Genomic DNA, 17436 nt, shown 5'->3' with positions numbered 1-17436 from the left:
TTTTTTTGTATGGATAATCATCAATAATTTGAATGAAATGAAAAGCAGGCAAAGTATTGAAAATTGAAGAAACAGTACCATTCGTTCGAGCGACTCAAGCGGCGGAAAACACTGGAGCTTCGGGCAACGATCGAGGAACCTCCGAAGCGAAGAATGAAGGCTGAAACTACCGTCAATCGCCATGTGAAGCTGAAACACTTCTTATCTATAAGCTTAACAGTGAAAGAGTATTATATATATAAAAAGCAAAATATATTGGAAAAAAAAAACTATCGACTTAAGAGAGCTAGTTTTCCCTTTGGCTTCAAGTAGCAAAACGCAATCAAAAAGCAACGAAAGAAAACAACAGTGATTAAGTTAATTAGAGAAGGTTTTGGTTGTGATTGAGTGTTCCTCGCAGTTCAAATCAATTCCAACGTTGGCAGCTCAGTCTCCGTCTCCGAGAAAGCTCTCTGCTGTTGTTTGAGTTCGTGCGGGGTTTTAGGGTTTAAGAGCTTTTATATATATACGTTCTCTGTGTGCCGAATTAGTGCTAGTATTTCATTATTCAAAAAAAAAATCCTCTGAATTAAAAAACTAATTTAACATATTTTTTTACAGGGGAAAATATGGTGACTAATGATAAGAAGAAAAATTTTGTAATTTGATTTCTGAAATTAATTTATGTCAGCTTGAAATTAGATATAAGGGTGGAGTAAGTTTAAGTTTTCCTATTCATTTGATTTGTTAAAAATTATGGTATTATATAAAATAAATATTTTTATTTCACATTTGATTGAAAAAATATTAAAAGACACAACAAATCAAATAGATGAGAACAAAATAAAATATCTAATTTTTGTTATTTAAAAAATAATAGGACAATTTTTTATCCAAGGTATAAAGTATTAAAAAGATATATATATATATATATATATATATATATATATATATAAAATAACTGAAAAATAGTAAGTAATCATTTTAAAAATGGAACATCAGGTTTTTTATTTAAATTTTTCTCTTTTTTTATAAACTCGTTAGATTTTATATCAATTATATTAAAATAATTAATATTATGTATTTTAATAAATTTTATATTATTTTATTTGTATTTTTCATGACTTGTTAAACAATGTTGTCTTGTCTTATTCTTCTTATTTTGTCCACTAGCACAAATCTTTTGTGTCTCAACACATGACAAGTTTGAATTCAAGGTTAAAATAAATGACTTGAAGATTTTAAAATTCATCTTTTAGCTGTTTTAATTTTATCTAGAGGTGTTTATAAATAGGGATAATCTGCGAATCCAATTAGTTTAGTTTAAAATTTTTAGGCTTGGGATCAAATTGTGGTGGATGCCCGAGAATGGAAGAAGGGGGTTGCAGGAACTTATGTTCCAATATGGCACCTGCAAAATCCTTGTTTACAAAGAGACTTGCGAATTCCAGTACATAACTTGGCTATTTTAGCTTCTCGTCAATAAAAGTCTCTTTTACCATGAAAAAATAATTGTAAACTAACATAAATTAGCTCTTATTTTTAACTTTTAAAAAATTCTCAAAATATAATAATCACTTGATTGTTTTATATAAGAGTAATTTTCTAATATTTTGATAATATATCCTTAAGAATTAAAGATAAATACTATATAATTTATTTATAATAATTTATGTATTATGTTAAACCAATTTAATTATTTGTTTTTTGTCCATAATATATTAAAAAACTAAACTAGAGAAGTCAGAAGAGGGAGAATTTGTGAGAGAATATCCTCAAGACCAAGAGTAAGTTTGATTAACCTTATTATTAAAATAAATATTTATTTTAATAAAATTAGCAATTTTATATTTTTATATTTTTACTGTATTTATCTATATTGTTTCTATTTTTAAAAAAAATAATAATTTTCAGTTTATAAAAAAAAACATTTGTTTAAAAGTTTAAACAAAGTTTCCTGTCCTTTTTAGTATGAAGTATTTCTATATCCCAAAAGATACTTAAAATCTTGCGGAATACCGTGGAAGTATGTACATTTATCCACACAGTCATTATTCCAAGCTAGAGAGAGTTCTTGCCAATCAGTCTCAAAAAGAAGGTTATGGAGTCGAGAGAGTTCTTGGCAAGAAGTTTCTTTGCTTGTGTCTGGAAAATCTGCATGCATATGCATGTTCCTACTACTCCAAATATTATATATATATAGAGGATCTCAAACACAGTGGCAGAATTATTATTATCATCATCAGAGAACGGCATAAGTTACTTAGCCAAAAGAAACAAATTGGGACTCCTCCTCCACATCAGGGTAGTATTTTGCTTTAAACACTTTAACCACAAGAGAGTCATCATTGTGATGAATTAACCGCCACCATTGCTGGCCATCCCAAGCTAGACTCGTTGCGTAGTATTTTTTAAATATGTTACAAATGGGTACTTGACATTTAAAAAAGACAATTTTGTATAAACCCCACAAGATGGAAAAAAGTGACCATCTTTACTTGACATTTAATGCTTGCAAGAAAAAGTAACATGTTTGGTAGCACACTTTGTCCAAAGCATAATTTATTATTTAGTCAATATTATATGAACTTTATTAAATAACTTGTATTTTCTCCCAATTTCGTATAGGAATAATGTTGTGAAATTCATTCAATAAAACTTTCATCAAAAAGAATATAAAAACATAAGTTACTCATATTTATTTGAAATAATCATCCTAAAAATAATGTTGTACTCTTCTATAATGATTCATAAGAAGTCCTTCTAATACTATATAAAAAATATTTAATAAAAACAAGTAATTAAAAATATTACAAACATAAATTATTTAATATTTTAATGTAGGAATATTTAAAAATGTAATGCTTCTCTCTTAAAACCTTAAAACCTTAAAACATATATGTTTGATTTGAGAAAATATTTTATTCTTCCGTTTTACTTTTCTTACTTTCAAATACTAGGAGGTTATGAAAATTTTCACCAATTTCAATACAATTATTTAAATATAACTAAAAAGTAAAATAAGACGATGTTTTTGTTCCTCTTTGTAAAATAATTTTCAAACCAAACATTGATTAAAAATAATCATATACTAAGGGGAAGAGAATGTTTGTCGTAAACTTGTCTCTATTGATACAGTTTTTGTCTAAAAAAATTAAATTAATATAAATATTACAAACTTTGTTTTTATTTATTTTAAATTTATGCATTTTTTATAAACATTTAAAAATAGGAAATATAATAGTTATTAATAGTAGAGATGAAAAATAGATAGAAAACATTTTTGCCTATTATTCTTGTTGGTGTGCCTTTTGTTTTTCTAAAAAGAGGAAAATGATATATGACCACATGTTGTTGGTGTGCTAACATATTATTGACGCCAGTCATTTCTCTCTCTCTTTTACCTTTTTACATGATATTACTTATCATATTTATAATTTTTTTTTTCTCAAGATGTAAATGAGCTTTTGGTGTTCATGAATCCTAATTTAATTTGTTTCTAAAACTCTCAAAGCACGTAATGGTGAGTTGTCAACAAATTGTGTAAGTCCACAAGTTGATGACTAACCTAGAGAAAGATAACATCATGCATGCAGTGTGGGTACCAATCCTCTGCAGTTTCAAAAGAATCGTGTGGTACATCTTCAAAAACTTGCCCCTTTAGAATGCTTTTTTCTCGTTCTTGTACATGATAATATAGAATTGTGAAATGTAGCTTAATAAATAGGAGCAATTGGATCAACATTCAACAACTGCAATGCCATGCATACAATGAATGTGGAGAAATTATTAACCAATCTTCCCACGATATATACCTGAAACTTTTATACAAGAAAGAATTAATAACACTTAATTACATGTCATACAAAGATTAATTAGGATCCAGATGGTCTTGAATCATATAACAATTTCTAGGATAATGCGTGTCATCACAGTCCCATATCCTTGATATTCTATTCAGCTCAGGCAAAACAACAGTACCAAGATTTGGTCTATCACGTTTTCTCAACTCACAACACTTCAAGGCCAACTTAGCCAAAGACAAAGCTTCTTCCACAGGCCAATCTGAGACACTTGGATCAAGCACCTCACTGAAAGTGTGATTTTTAATAGCCTTCTCAACCAAGTGTGACAAACCCATTGGCGCTTTTCCTGTAATAATTTGTAGCAGCACGACACCTAATGAATATACGTCTGATTTCACACCCAACAACCCCGTTTGTTGATACTCAGGGTCAATGTAACAAAATGTTCCAGCTGCATTTGTCAAGCGATATTGTGTAGTTTTGTCGGCTACAGAAGGGGGAACAAGTCGTGCCAAACCCACGTCACTGATTTTGCTCACATAGTTCTTGTCTAAGAGGATGTTTGCAGGCTTCAAGTCGCGGTGCACAAGAGGTTCAGGCTTTGTTTGGTGAAGGAAAAGAAGGCCGGTGGCAATCTCTAATGCAATTTTGAAACGTGTTTTCCAAGGAATTGGTGGAGTGTTGTCTTTCATGAATAGACGATCTTCTAAGCTTCCATTTTCCATGTACTCGTACACAAGGCATCCATATTCTGGGCATGCTCCTAGGAGGAGCACCATGCTTGGATGTCTTATGGTGCTCAAAACAATAACCTGCACGAGAACCATTTATGAATAAGACAACTAAGACTCTTGTTTTCTATGGTAAAATGTGTTTTAAAACCCTTTTAAGTTTTAGTCAAAATTGATATTTAGTTCCTATATTTAAAAAAAAAAGTTTTGACCTTTGTATATTTTCTGAAATGTGGTGGATTAATTTGATTGTTCATCAGGTCAAAATAAAGTATAAGATGAAGGACAAAATTCACCACATTTAAAATATTATGAGAATAAAATTTTTATTCATATTAATTTTAACCATAACTTAAAACATATTTTACCTTTTTTTATTATAATCTTTTTTTATTGCAACATACAAAGAATCACTACATGTGATTTTTCAAAACTGCACATGTGATTTTCGTTCCTCATTTGTGTACTCAGAAGAACGTCTTTGCATTATTCATTTTGCACAAAATTCATGTCAATTACTCGTGACATGGTTGAAGTTACATGTTTATTTTCTAAATTATGATATGAATTTTATCTCCATAAATATGAATGTAAGACAAAAAAAAAAGAAAAATGATTCACTTTTTTTCGTTCTTATCCTAATCTTTTTTGTGCTGGTAAAATAAAATGGAACTTAAAAATTAAACAAGTAGCATTTTGTTCTATATACGAATATTCCCTGCATAAAAAATATTTTTAAATTGTTATGTGGTGTTCACTTAATTGCCACTTGCATTAATAGTTTGTTGTGATTTGTCTTACTATGAGAAATGTCCTTATGAAATATTCATTTGCACAAATTCATCTCAATTACATGTGACTTTAATAACATATTTAGGTTTACTTGTGGCATGGTTGAATAACAAGTAGTATTTTAGTCTTTATATTTAATGAGATCAGAACAAACTAAAAAAGTTTTGACTAGTGAATTACAGCCCATCTTTTAAACTGTGTATACTTGATGCTAACTCTGTAAGCACAATTATTTCATAATAGCCTTTATGTTTTGTCAGCAAAAAATTGATCCAATTTGCTAGAACTCAATATTCATGTTTCTTGTTTGTGCCAAAAGAAAAACTACAATTACCTCTTGTTGAAATTGCCTCTCTCCATGGGCTATGTCTGGTCTCACAGCCTTAATGGCAACAACAGTATGATCAATGACTCCTCTAAAAACAGGTCCATATCCACCTTCACCAATTTTCAAAGTATTGTCGAATTTATTTGTTGCTGCTTCAATTTCTTCAAATTTGTATCTTCTATATGGAATACTATTACATACAACTTCATGCAATGCTTTGTTCCTCTCTTCTTTCTCATGCTTGGCTTTTAATTCGGCATCCTTTCTCTTTTGGGTTTCCAGCTCTGCCAAGCGTTGAGACATTTCTACTGATTCCATAGCTACTTTAGTTTTTTGCCTCTCTACCTCTACCAAAGCCAATGCAGTATCTTCAGCAAGCTTAGCTTCCTCTAAATCGCGTTCCTTTTCTTGCCTACACTTTTCAAGCTCTGTTGCCTGGATAACAAATGCATGTATTTTAAGTTATTTTTTTCCAGTGATTTATTATTAAAAAAAACATAAGATCAAGAGAAATTATCACATGGTCCACACCCATGTGGCTTAGAAAAATTTATACGTGACATGTAATCATATTTTCAAATTGACAAAAATGTGTTGATAACATGTCATGTAAACATTAATCGAGATCACATGGCTAAGGACTAAGTAATTATTTCTCATTGGATTAGGCAGAACTTAATGACATGAATTTACCTTCTGTTTTGCTAAAACAGCTTGTTTGCAAGCCATACCATATTTCTCTGTTGTTTTTTTCAATTCGAGTTTCAGTTTCTTCATTTCTATGTCTAAGTTTACCTGTAAAGTAATCCATGCAAAAGGAAAAAAAAGGTTAAATATTCACACATGAAAGAGAAAAAAAAATGTATTTGAATGAGATATACTAAAAAACTTTCAACTAATTTCAAATTATTGAAGTAGGGAGTGAAGTATCAGTTGTGTCAATCTAATCTAAAACTTTGCATCATCTGATAAATTTTGAAATGCACATGCATGATGCATGCAAACTTAGTCACTATTATGATAGCGAAATGCATATTTATGCCAATTTGTTTTTTTCCTAGATGCTAACTATGTGAAAATAAAGTAACCAGTTCCATTTTAATAGTATAATATAGTACTTACTGGGCTTTTTGAAGAAGCGATGTTCTTAGGCTTGTCTGAGTTTACAACTTCATGGTTTCCGTGTGACTTGTCAAGCAAAGAAGGACCAAGATGTTGCCCTGTGCTGTCACTGTTTCCAGGAGAACTTCTAGCTGATGAATTTTGTGATAAGTTGTATTCTGCTGGACCTCTTGGTGAATTGGTATCTTCAATTAGCATGAAATCTTTTATTTCTCGTAAAGATTCCCAAAGTTTGCTGGACTCTCGCCCAATATTTGCATCTTTGATTGGTTTCCTACACAATTGAGACCATGTCAAAATGACAAGAACATACAATAAGTCAATGAAAGCACGTTCCAACCATTACAATTATATTCCCTTTCATATTGATAAGAAATTATATATTTTTAAGATCTCAAGACCATTAGCCAATGATTTGCATTTATCTTTAACTATTGTAACAACTTATTATATCCATATTCATTCGCAATCTTGACTATGAAGCTTACTAAAATAAGTAAAAAAATAGTTTATTTTGATATGTTTATCCATAAAACTTAAGTTAGAAAAAAAGCTTATGAGAGGTTATAAACTTAAATAAGCTCCAAAAAAACTCTCACAAATATTCTATTTAATGAAATTTTGCAGAGAATTCATTCCTAAGCTTGACTGTTAAACTTAAAACCTAAAAAAACTTATTTTAACAAGCATCCCCCAAAAATATATTGAAATAAAAGGGTTTCTAATAAAACCATAAAGCTACCAACAGGCTTGAGAAATGAACAGTGTTTACCAAAAATAAAATAAAAAATGTAGTTGTGATGTAAGTGTAAGCATACCTGTGTGTATCTTCAGAATCTGTAGGGGCATCAACAAGATTCTTATTTGGATGAACTAATGGAGTATTTTGCAAGAGAGTGACCGTGTCTCTTATGGATCTAGTTGGTGTGACTTTAATATGTTGAGAATGATGACCTGTTGGTCGGATATGTTGTACTTTTCCTTTTGATATAACATATAAAGTGCAAGTATCTGGCAAAGACCTTGCTAAAGTAGTTGCCACATCATCTTTATTAAATATTCTGCAGACCATATGTGACCATCGGTTAAAACATAAGAGAAGACTTTGCTCGAATACTAGCTCAATCTCTACATTATAAAGCTCAACACTCAACCTAGCTACTAGAATGCAAGTAAAATGTGATGATAACTTTTGATGGTTGTTTCAAATTTAATTACAAATGCAACCCATTTCCAAGTAGAATTTGAGTTAGTGTTTTGTTCACTATTGCAAGAGAAATAGAGAATCCTTGTAAGTGTAAATTGTCAATCACGTAATCTCACCAAATTAAAGAAAAGTCAATTATTCCATTGATTTTCTTTCCTGGCAGTTATCAATGGTTTATGATGAAAATTTTGCCATGTATCCATCTTGAAATATAAATAATATTTGCCTAGGCATAATAATATGTCTCACCAATAAATTAATATTTACATGCAAGAGTTTATGTGAGAAAAGTTGACCTTGTAAGAGTATTCCAGGGGGAAGCAGCAGCACCAACGACAACGGTGCTAACACAATTTACAACAACGTAATTAGTAAGTGCACTTGGAACATCAAGGTCATGTAAGACCAATTCCTTTGTTGTGATCTGAAACAATTAATGCCCATAATTATAAAATATAACAAGATATTTACATTCGCATTATGATACAAATGTGATTATTAAAGAGTTGATATGAGGAATGTTGAAATATATTATTACTACTCACCCCTTTTCTGGCACAAAATCCTCGAAAGGGAAGAAAAAATTGGTGCAATTCTTCTTTAGTTGGTGGACGACCATCTTTAGGCACGTCATCAACATCATCTACAAACCAAATTTGAAAAGTCATAGTACAAAACTATTGGGCATTGGCTATTTGGTTATGAAAGATGAAATTTGAATAGAACATTCAGACCATCTCCAATGCTAAGGTTCTTACTTTATTTTTAAGGACCCTATAATGCCACATCAAATTTAAGAACTCCAAAATTTAAGAATCCGAACAAAATTTCATTCCAAAACTATTGTTCTTAACTTATTTCTTGTTGAATTTTTGAGATAGAAAAATATATTTTATTGTAAAGATATAATTGCGCATATACAATAAATGTTCAATTCATGTATAAGAACCCAACCTTATTTGCTCTAATGGTTAAAAACCCATGACAATTTTAAGAACCTATAAGATGATAGTTGATACAATCTCATTAGATATGTTCTTAGTCATAATAACATAAAGTCTCTAATAATATCATATATATTAAGGACCCCTAACTTTAAAATTATTAGCCAAAGTGTTGTAAATAACATTATTACATGTGTGACATACATAATTCAACATTGACAAAGTATCTAAGGTTGAAAGTTAAGGAGCTAAGGAGAAGGGTACCTACGGGGATGCATGGTCTTGGTCTGAACATGAATAAGGATGCAAGAGGAGTTCTTCTTAAGGAGGTGCTCCACCGCCCATTTGATGGCACAGTGGCTGTGGCGGCCACCATTGACAGCGATGGCGATGGAGCCTCCTCCGACTGCATGCGGTAGTGATGAAGATTGTATGAGGGACATGGTGAGCAATGATGCCTCACGTTGGGGTAGAATACAAAAGAAAAATAAAGGTAGAGAGCAACAAGGTTGAACCACTCTCAAGAGGTTTAATTTGTTGTTATATTGACCAAACCGTAATGATCTGGCGGGGACTAAGTTATTAGTTGGATTTCTATTTTCTAGAACACTCGTGCACTACATCTCGTGTGCCTAAGTTGGATCCAACAACGATGTATCATTGTATCAATGTTAATTTTAAAGTGAGACAGAAACATTTTTTATTTTTGAAAATTATTATAATTAGATTTGTATGAATATTCAAGTGATCAACACACAGGTACCCACAATTAATTGTTACAAAATTAGGGTGGCTAATTATACTAATTAATCATAATAGACTGATCCAATCGGTCAAATTGGATGACCATTGGCCCAATTATCCGAATATTATGATGAATGTTGTAAATTATTCTTATTTTGTATACCGCGTATGAAAGACTGTCGTGATTAGAAATTAGAGAAGATTCATAATTTAAAAAATATTTACAGTATGAAAAAAATAGAAGAGAAAAAAGGATTTTTTTTCTTTTTAGTCTAACAATTTCCAGCAGAGGATTCCAAGGGATGAAAAATGGGGAAATTACTCTTTCCTCTCATTTTTGCGTATCATTTAACATTAGAAAGATTTTGAGGAGAGAAAATATATAATTTATAATATTAAAATTATACTAATTATATCGTCACAAAATTTCATTTTTCTCATTTGTGTATTATGTACGAGATATTATTTTTCTTTTCTTACAAGCCAAACCCTTCTTTGCTCTTTACTTCGTCATCCCTCAATGTTAATATTTCTAATTAAAATATAACCGTTCTACATAATAGCACATTATGATAAAGTTTACGTTAAAAATATTTCAAATAGTTTTTAATTTTTTATCTTTAATATATTTATCCAATTTTCTAATAATAATTTTTAAATAAATTATAATTCTATTATTTTTCAGTCATTTTACATTTTTAACTACTTCAATTACTAATTTTACCACAAACTTATAAATTAATAAACTAATTTTTTAACTTTCAACTATTATTTTTTAATTAGTTTTATCACGTATAACTAAGGTGTAGTTTTCTTCATTTTATTTATGTTAGAATCTTATTTTAGGACATTGTTCAATTATAGAAATTTTAATATTAAGGATAAAAGGATTATAATTAATTTGTATACTTTTAGTTTTTTTTTCATTTGACCGGATATAGTATTATTAAGATATTAACTCTTGGACTTAGAATGATTGTTAAATAAAGCCTTTTCCATAAAGGTGATTTTAAGATTTAAATAAAATAAAAGTTATAAAATTGATTTGGTGGTAAAATGAGAAGGGTGGAAAGAAAAAATTGTAAGTTCAATTTTCATTACTAACAAAAACTAATAATTAACAACTAATATTTATCGATAAAAAAATTTAAATAAAGCCTCAAGGTCATGATGTACTTCAATTGCGATAAATCATTCTTAAGTTTTTTATGTGTTTTTTTATAAAAAAAAATTAAGGTGAGGAGATGACATCTGAATTTAGGATAAAGAAAATCATTAGCTTTAGAAATTACTTACAAAAGACTTACATTCTACTAGTATCTTTTATATTTTATAAGAAATGTTAATAACATATTATTTAATATATTTTTTATTCTCCTAAAAAAATATTTTTTAAAAATATAGTATTTAATATCACTTTAACAAAAATGAAGTTTTTGATAAAATCTATGTTCTCGGGTAAAGAATGACAATTTACACTCTAGCATACTTGTTAGAAGGCAAATTATAATATGCTTATCAAAAAAATTATACTATGCTTTTTTTTTAGCTAAAGTAGGTGTAAAGGAAGAAGAACCTCTTGAATTACGCAAACCCTCAAAATCTAAATGCTAAAATAAGTATTTTGATTAGTTTATAAGCTAGTTGGACCAAAATGGTAAATGAGATGAGTGCTTGCTTTCTTAAGAATAGTTTTTTTTTTTTTGCCTTTCACTTTTTACCCTTTATCCTTCTCTCCCATAACATACTGAGAGATACTGACTTTGCTTTTTTAGCTTTTAGCTCTAGCAGAATATTTAGTATGAATCTTGAAATTTAGTTTCTCATTTTTCTCACTTATTTTTAAGAAGCATATTCTAAAAAAATATAATTTATTAGAATCATTTTTAACTCACGTTCTCAAAAAAAATTATCGTGAAAAGAGTGAGAATCATACCTTTCCAAATTTAATTTTGATTTACTATAATTAAAACATCATATTATTTTTATTAAATTCTTTAATGTGGCATAATTAAAGTTATTGGTAAAAATATCATATAATTCTTTTATTCTTAGAAAATTTATTTAAAGATTTCCAATAGTTATTCAAATAATATTTTTCATTCCAAAAAAACTTGATTCTTAGGATTCATAATTTATGGGTATAAAAGAAAAATTTACCTATCAAACATCTCACAAGTATAAATATATATAAGAAAGCGATTGTTTTATTAGGATTGAATAATTGAATAATACTATTATAAAACATATGAATTGATTACATGAAAATACACAATAAAAATCTTTATAACATTTTTTCTTTCAAAGTTGGGATATCAATTTCAAATAAATATTTAATTTAAAAAATTATATTATAAAAAATATTATTATTTTAAAAAATCACATAGAATTTATGAATATAGTATTTTTATTTATAATGTGTTACTTATGAATATTAAAACAATTTAAAATTTTAAATAATTTCTATAATTTTAACGATATGCCAATAATGTACATCATCCATCTCCTATTCTTAATTCCTTATCTATAAAAATGAAGTTTTATCTATTTGGAAATAACTTAATTTTAAATTACACTTATCAATTATCAGTCTTACTTTATGTTTTTTTTTTTCCTGCAAATTTCAAATTCCGATTCTCTTCTAATATGCAATCAGTAGAATATTTTACTGTTACTTCAACAGAATATTAACCCGATAGTTCAAAATTAAATCCCAATTTATTCTGTCAACTTGAAAAAAAAAAACAAAAGAAAAATCAGAACACGACGTCGTATATTCGGATACAAAAGCCACACACTATTTAATATTTATTTTGTTACAGCAACTAAATCGAGAAAAAAGCAAGAGTTACCACTCAGTCTGTACTATCCACTTACGGTTCCCAACATATGAACAACAACGCCGCCATGTAGAACACAACCGCTTCCTTTTTCTTCTTCAGAAACTCTTCTCTTTCTCATTTTCCTCTTCTTTGAATTCAAAGGTAAATTTTTAATTTTTATGCAATTTTTTTTAAAAAAATTTCTTCTGGGGGAGTGGGAGATGGAAAATTAGAAGATGGGTTTGAAGCAATTCCGTTAATGAAACATGGCTCGTCGCTGTTTTCAAATATTTTGGTGATTTTTTTTTTAAATTTTAATTTTTTTATTGTATAGAAGGCTTTTGGCAGAAAGCATTAATTTTTTTTATATAGGTTTTTTTTTTTTTGTAAATATAGTTTGTTTGAGCTAATAACTTTACTTCTAAGGCAGTGCTGATTTCAGTGTGGTTCTCTTCTCTTTATTCTTGCATTGATTCTGAAGTTTGTGCATAATTATGCTTGACTTGTGATTTTGGTAATTGTGCCCCCCAGAACTCTTTTTTAGTGTCTAGAACTAGAATTTCAGTAATTGTGAAAATTGGGTGATGCGAGTGTTTCCTTGCTTTGCCTTGTAAGTGATGGATCCTCCAGCTCGCATAAGGAACCAAAGCTAAACCATATTTAGCGTTCATAAATCATAATTGGGCATTGCTTGCATGCTTGGTTATGTTGAAGACCACTTGAAGTAACTACTCATAATTCACTTTCTGCTGTGTGCAATCTTTTTACTCACTGCAGATGAATCAGATGTTTTCTGATGTTGAAAACAATAAATAGATGCTTTCATTGGTCAGAGTTGGCTTTTGCACATCAATAATTTGTTAATTTGATCATCCCATTTTTCCGAGCTAAGCCCTAGATCCTTTATCAAGCATCTATCTTCAATCTGTGGATGGTCTACCACTTAGATGTGGAACTGATTATAATTTAGGAATGGAAAATCTTGGTCTGAAACTGTCCCCTCCAGTCACGTGAAATTTATAAGGAGGCCAGCTTGTGTCTGAAGGGTACTTTTTAGTGAAATGCTGGAATTCCATATCATTTTGTTTTGAGTTATCATGTGAAAAGTGCAATTTGTCTAGTTTGTTTGGATGTCTGCTTATACTGTTTAAAATGACCTCTTAAGATTCCAAATTGATTTTGAATATTTTGATTTCTTGTGTAAGTTAAACACTGCTAGATGTTCTTCTATTTTAGTGGCTCCTGGTAGGTAGAATACTGGAATTGTGCTCTGAAAGTCTAGCCTGCTATTGTCTGATGCTGCCATGATGGCTGTATGATTTTGTTTGCAAATGCCATACAAGAGGCATGAATATGGTGCTAGCGTTGTATTAAAAAACACATAATATAATAATTTCACTATCTAATCATTAGTATTTAGTGTCTGCTTTCTTTTTGCTGAGGGTTATATTACCATATATAATGCCTCAAAAACTATTGAATCAATTACCCTAAACACTTCTGCACTTATCTTCTTACGGGTAGTGAAATAGAGTATGCAAATCCTGTGTTAATCATTGAGATAGAAATGAGCTTCTGAATTTGACGGATTTGTGCCAAACTATGTACAGTTTAGAAGTCATTTTTATAGAAAGTAGGGAGAATACTGATGTTTTTCCTTATTTCGGCAGAAATTCATTACAAATATGGAGAGAGAGAGAGAGGAGGTAAGGTTTTAACGGACCTATCTCAACATCACAGATGATAAAGGAAACACATAAAGATAAATAACAATAGAAAGATAAGGATAAATCCAAACCTACCCTGAGACTATCTCATTACAAAACTTATCTCAACCTCTTTGTCAATGCATAGTTAAAAGTTCATGACTATCTCATTGCATTTAGTTTTTTTTTTCCGTGGAATGAAATGCTGTATCTCTTTTTCATTATGTTCTAATGCTATTCTTATTTAGTATTCTTTTTATTTTGGTAGCGATCATGAGGACATCTACTTCTCATCTTGACCTTTTTTTTTCCTTGTTTCTTTCAATTTATTCCCATATCCATGGTTTGTTGCTAAGACCTTGTTGTAAAGAAAAACACTCAAATGTGCAAGTATTCCTCTTTTATGTGTGAAAAAAACTAAACTGAAGTTGAGTTTAATATACACAGGGCTCTAGATGGATACAGCTGACCAAAGAAAAGGCAAGTATGCTCCTACCAGGGATACAGAGAACCCACTGTTGGGAAAATTTGACAAGCCGCTTCCATGTTTTGGCTGTGGAATTGGATGGTTCTCGTGAGTAATTTTGTACGGATTTACTCTTTTTCAATTTCTTCTGCCTGCATAGCTTGATGTTTGCATCTTCTCCTCCCCTCCTTTTCTTGCCAGTCTTCTGCTAGGATTTGTTTGCCCGCCGATGTGGTATTATGCTACAATTCTCTATTTCGGAAATTACTATCATAAGGATCCGAGAGAGCGGGCTGGGCTTGCTGCTTCTGCAATTGCTGTAAGTCTTGTACTTAAGAATAAATATACATTTTGTTTTGCATATAAATTGCTTCTTTGCAGGCTATCCTCTTTGAAGTATATTCTGTTGTTTCATTTGCCATATCTAATTTATCATGTCATTGGAATGATTGTTTTTATTCTTGTTTCAATACATTGTTATTGGTGTTGCAGGCTCTAGTTTTCACAATTGCTGCGGTGGTAACAGTAGCTGTTATTTTCTTGTAATTTTACTTTCTACTAGCCCATGTCTAGCTAAGGAGACAAAAAAAAAAAAATCACTTCTAATATCAGCCCCTACACGAAGAAGGCAAGCCTGATGCACCCACAGACCACGGTAGATCAAGCTCTTATGATCACTTTTGATCATCAAGAAAAATAGGTACCAAAGCACCAAAGGTGGTACAAAGCTAGTTCCATTCCATTATGTGGATGTAGAGCTGCTTTTGTTTCCCTTCTTGGAGTTGTGTATAGAAAAGGATGACGTAACTCGGATTTTATCCAAAATGATGGCTCAGTTAACTTATTTTGGTGTGTATGTGTCTTGGTGTTGGTAACTAGTTACTATCATTAATTTATTAGAAAAAAAAAGTGAAAATATACTGCTGCTGGTGTTTGATCATATGAAAGCCTGGTTTTATGTGCTGTTCTCCACTTGGATCCAGGGTGAAGGTGGTGGTATCTGGTGCATGAGGAAGACACCTAAATGGAAAGTTGATCTCCTTTAGAACAACCCTCATATTGTTCACGTTCAAGTAGAAGTTGCATTTTTGCTAAGTACTTCAAAATGAGAAATATTCAAGAGTCAAAACAGGTGTAAAGTACTTGATGTGTCAACGCTTGGTCATGAATATTTGCAGTTGCTATCTAACCTTTTAATTGCAATTGCATTTCAGCTATTTGTGATTCACCTAATAACTTTGGTATGACATGATTCAAACATACGTGGAGAGTATCAAGAATCTCTGTCTATCGCTCAAAGAACAACACTTTTGTTTGACCTTACTCTAATTTTGAATTTTTATTTTTTATAATAGGTTAATGTGCAATTTTGGTGGAGTAGTGGCTTGGAGAATGTACTTTTTGTTTTTTACTCTAAATAAAAAAATTTAAGTAAAAGTACATTTTATATTATATAACGAGAAAATAAGTTATACAATAATATTTTACACTGCCATTTAATTATAAATCATTAATTATCGGATGATAAGTTTATTGATTTTTATAATAATTATTTTAAAAATTATATTAATAGTAATTCCTAATCAGTAATGTAGATTTTTTTACATTTACAATACATGACAATTAAACTTTTATATATATATATATATATTCTAATGTCTAAGCCATGTAAAAAGACATGTTAGAGGTGTTTATAACATGTGTTTGATTTACTTGAATTAAACTTTTGGAGACAAGTTGAACGTGAACCTTCTTCTTACGTTAACTTGATATTGTTGAATGTAGTTGAACAAGAGTGCAAACACACACTCTATTGAAAGAAATACTTTGTTAGATGATCCCAAAAGAAACAAAATACTAATTTTACTTTAACTGTACAAATAACATTTCCCTGCCTAATCATTAATAAGAATTAAGAAGCTGATTTTTTTTAGCACAAGCAACAAAATTTTTAAGTTGTTGATACCTACAACAATAATCACATAACGACGCGCTTTCTCCCAAGATGTCTATGGGCTCTTTTCAAACTATTTTTTTGGTGTGTGAAAAGCTCTGTTTTTTTTACATGTCTTATCCGTACAAAATCCCGATCTTCTGTTAGAAAAATGTTTCCTGGACACCTTATATGTTAATATATACCTAAAGAGAAAAAAAATAATAGAAAACAATGATAAATGCAATAAGTATTCGATGTGATAAAAAAAATAATCACATAAAAAGTATCAATATGACATCTAAAATATGAGATGTATAAATAGCATTACTCCTTTTGTTAATATAGGTTGTCTCGATGAAAACAATGATAACGGAATACCAATTAAATAAACGTCAGTTTCAAAGGAAAGGGAAATGGGCTTTCATGGTATTTGCATTCAATTCCCTTCCATTCAATGTATGAAGAAATTGTTACATGCATGATGTACAATTAGCACGTTTCAAGGCATGCATTGATTACGTCTCATGGGGCATGTTAGATAAAAAAAAATCCCTCTATTGAAATAGACAAAACTTAATCCATAGGGTCAAGTCAAGCTCAATTACAAATCAAACTCCTCTCAGTTTCAAAATGCTCACATGCTTTACCCCTGTTCTCTCTGTAACTAGGTTGTCACATTCCACTAAACGACAAAAAACACGGAATTGCCAGCAGTTTCCCATGCTCATTTTCACGTTCCAACTAATATTTAACCTAACAAATCAAATCACCCCAAAAGCACACACACACACAAAAAAAGCAGAACAACGTTAGTGAACCAACCCAACACACAAAGCAAGAGAAAAAAGTATCT

The 17436-nt window shown here is 30.2% G+C and overlaps 3 protein-coding genes across 6 annotated transcripts in view; 1 reads left to right on the top strand and 2 right to left on the bottom strand.

Annotated features, from left to right (window-relative positions):
- The window catches only part of LOC114418147 (midasin-like), a 51180-nt gene extending 50711 nt beyond the window's left edge, over nucleotides 1–469 (bottom strand). Inside the window, exon 1 of the mRNA XM_028383337.1 lies at nucleotides 79–469. Coding sequence (XP_028239138.1) covers nucleotides 79–183 — 105 coding nt within the window. The 5' untranslated portion in view covers nucleotides 184–469. The remainder of the gene's footprint in view (nucleotides 1–78) is intronic.
- Nucleotides 470–3705: 3236 nt separating this feature from the next.
- Nucleotides 3706–9352, bottom strand: LOC114419285 (U-box domain-containing protein 35-like). The gene is made up of 8 exons (XM_028384927.1): nucleotides 9178–9352; nucleotides 8511–8608; nucleotides 8262–8389; nucleotides 7577–7819; nucleotides 6759–7032; nucleotides 6330–6431; nucleotides 5643–6071; nucleotides 3706–4597 (listed from the first exon to the last, which is right to left on the bottom strand). The coding sequence occupies exons 1-8, from the start codon at nucleotides 9350–9352 to the stop codon at nucleotides 3851–3853; spliced, it is 2196 nt and encodes a 731-aa protein (XP_028240728.1). The 3' UTR covers nucleotides 3706–3850.
- Nucleotides 9353–12476: 3124 nt separating this feature from the next.
- On the top strand, nucleotides 12477–15875 carry LOC114418146 (60S ribosomal protein L18a-like protein). 4 transcript variants are annotated; one of them, XM_028383334.1, is made up of 5 exons: nucleotides 12477–12637; nucleotides 14146–14181; nucleotides 14629–14755; nucleotides 14849–14966; nucleotides 15140–15875. In XM_028383334.1, the coding sequence occupies exons 3-5, from the start codon at nucleotides 14637–14639 to the stop codon at nucleotides 15191–15193; spliced, it is 291 nt and encodes a 96-aa protein (XP_028239135.1). In that variant the 5' UTR covers nucleotides 12477–12637; nucleotides 14146–14181; nucleotides 14629–14636; the 3' UTR covers nucleotides 15194–15875. The 4 variants fall into 4 exon arrangements, with proteins under 4 accessions (XP_028239135.1, XP_028239134.1, XP_028239137.1 ...); XM_028383333.1 differs by lacking the exon at nucleotides 14146–14181 and having other exon boundaries at nucleotides 12478–12637; XM_028383336.1 differs by lacking the exons at nucleotides 12477–12637; nucleotides 14146–14181 and adding an exon at nucleotides 12992–13199.
- Nucleotides 15876–17436: the final 1561 nt, after the last annotated feature.

The sequence above is a fragment of the Glycine soja genome, chromosome 7, assembly GCF_004193775.1.
Source record: "Glycine soja cultivar W05 chromosome 7, ASM419377v2, whole genome shotgun sequence".
Classification (NCBI taxonomy): Eukaryota; Viridiplantae; Streptophyta; class Magnoliopsida; order Fabales; family Fabaceae; genus Glycine; species Glycine soja.
This window is presented reverse-complemented; position numbering and strand designations above follow the sequence as displayed.

Bases quoted from the DNA above. Each gene is read 5' to 3' on its own strand.
- LOC114419285 (XM_028384927.1), bottom strand. From the start codon at position 9,352: ATGTCCCTCATACAATCTTCATCACTACCGCATGCAGTCGGAGGAGGC. The intron at 8,390-8,510 runs GTGAGTAGTAAT...TAATTGTTTCAG, and splicing joins GATTTTGTGCCAGAAAAGGG to ATCACAACAAAGGAATTGGT. The intron at 4,598-5,642 runs GTAATTGTAGTT...GTTCTCGTGCAG, and splicing joins AGAGGCAATTTCAACAAGAG to GTTATTGTTTTGAGCACCAT.
- LOC114418146 (XM_028383334.1), top strand. From the start codon at position 14,637: ATGGATACAGCTGACCAAAGAAAAGGCAAGTATGCTCCTACCAGGGAT. The intron at 14,756-14,848 runs GTGAGTAATTTT...TTTTCTTGCCAG, and splicing joins TGTGGAATTGGATGGTTCTC to TCTTCTGCTAGGATTTGTTT. The intron at 14,967-15,139 runs GTAAGTCTTGTA...TTGGTGTTGCAG, and splicing joins TTGCTGCTTCTGCAATTGCT to GCTCTAGTTTTCACAATTGC.